Source organism: Sesamum indicum, linkage group LG4 (assembly GCF_000512975.1).
Source record: "Sesamum indicum cultivar Zhongzhi No. 13 linkage group LG4, S_indicum_v1.0, whole genome shotgun sequence".
NCBI classification, from domain to species: Eukaryota; Viridiplantae; Streptophyta; class Magnoliopsida; order Lamiales; family Pedaliaceae; genus Sesamum; species Sesamum indicum.
The window spans coordinates 15,547,779-15,549,662 of NC_026148.1; the positions used below are offsets into that span (position 1 = coordinate 15,547,779).

Consider the following 1,884-nt stretch of genomic DNA (forward strand, 5'->3'; position numbering starts at 1 on the left):
ATTTTTTCTTTTCATGTAAGTTAAAGTTTACGTGGCGTATGGACAATAAAAAAAAAAAAAAAACTTAGTCATAAAAAAAGCTTCAAATAAAAATTCTAATTTTGTCCACCTCAATAAATTTTAATCATTTTAAAAATTTGGGTGGTCAGAGTCCGTAATTTTAGAAAATGAATTAATTTAAAATTACTATTTGCCACAATTATATTCAGAGTCCTTATTTTGCCACCCTTTTATATATTGAATAATAAATGCAATTAACCCATCGTATAATTAGTTTAAAAAAAATATTATCAATCCCTACAATAGTAAAATAATCAAATTATCTTCTTATGAAAAAAATAATAAATTACCTACCTATATATTTTCTAAATATAAAATAATTTACTTCTTTAGATAAAATAATAAGTTACTCTAAAAATTAATATTTTATTTTTTGTATAATAAAATAATTTATTTATTTATAATATTATACAAAATAAATTATATTAAACCCAATTAATTTAGGTTGGATCAAATATAAATAGAATTTTGTTTGACCTCTAAATTCTCTTTAATAATTTTAGTATTTGAAAAGAAAAGAATGAGGGCATCCCCCACGTAGCCACGTGGGACTCCACGTGCTCCATTTTCAACTGCTGAGCTCTTTACAAGCTGACACCTTTCTCTTCTCCTCTTTATATTTCTATTCATTTCTCTTCACTTGATGCAAACTCTTATTCAGAAAATTTATCACCCAAAAACACACACACGCACAGGCACAGACACTGTTGGTGGTTTGATCATCAGGTGATGGGTTCGGAGACGTTCCTTGAAGTGATTCTGGCAATACTGTTGCCCCCTGTCGGTGTCTTCCTCAGATATGGCTGTGGGGTATAGACATTCACTGTTGTTCTTCTTACAATTTCCGTCACTAATTATTCTATCAACACCTCATATATTAATTCCTGAGTTAAGGGTTTAATTTTTCTGGTCAAAACCCGTCGGGTCAGGACTTGAAATTAGGGATATTCAGAATTAGAATAGAAAAAGTCTATCTATCCTCCCAATTTCATGAATTAAAATTTTAAATTAATTTTTTGTTGGGATCCATCTGCCCCATACTTAATTTATTTTATTTTATTGCGTTTTTTAAAATATAGTAATTTACCTACTTATATTTATATAATTAAAGAAAAATCGCTTTATTTTTTAAAGCACATGGATAAATTTGTTCTTTATTCTTCACCGGGGTAATATATTTATTTTTAATATTACAAGAGTTCAAAATGCATTAAAACCCTTTTATTTGGTACGAGAATTTCATTAGTTATTGCATTATTTATATATTTAAAAATGTTATTTCTCATTTTTGTTTTTTTTTTAAAAAAAGTAATGTGGGTATTTGAATTGTTTGAAGTGCAGGTGGAGTTCTGGATTGATTTATTGCTGACGATCTTGGGGTACATACCCGGGATTATATACGCCTTATATGTCTTAGTTGTATAATGAGGACTTTTTAATTTTAATTTCTTGTTTTTGGTGGTGGTGTCGTTGGATTTATGTATAATGAGGACTTTTTAATATATTTTCTGTATATATACTCTCTTCTATTTCCTTTATTCTATTCATTATGATTACAATACGTCAAGTTGCAGCATTCAATAGGGGAAAAATGCAATTTATACCATAAATAGGCAAAACATTCTTTTAAAAAAATAAAATAGTAAATTATTTTACAAAATAAAATAGCAAATGATCTATTATTTAAAAAATATAGTAATTTATTCTTCTATGTTTTTATAAATAGAGAAAAAATTGAGAAAGAATCACTCACACTCGGCGTTGCATTGCACATACTATTTTTTGTTGAGAATTCATTCTCCCAGTCCCACGACGTCGAATCTC

The 1,884-nt window shown here is 27.6% G+C and overlaps 1 protein-coding gene across 1 annotated transcript; it reads left to right on the forward strand.

The window, feature by feature from the left end:
- LOC105161144 (salt stress-induced hydrophobic peptide ESI3) lies at positions 712–1,593 on the forward strand. The gene is made up of 2 exons (XM_011078742.2): positions 712–870; positions 1,402–1,593. The coding sequence occupies exons 1-2, from the start codon at positions 790–792 to the stop codon at positions 1,483–1,485; spliced, it is 165 nt and encodes a 54-aa protein (XP_011077044.1). The 5' UTR covers positions 712–789; the 3' UTR covers positions 1,486–1,593.

Coding starts and splice junctions, on each gene's coding strand:
- LOC105161144 (XM_011078742.2), top strand. CDS start 790: ATGGGTTCGGAGACGTTCCTTGAAGTGATTCTGGCAATACTGTTGCCC. Junction 871..1,401: donor TCCTCAGATATGGCTGTGGG/GTATAGACATTC, acceptor TTTGAAGTGCAG/GTGGAGTTCTGGATTGATTT.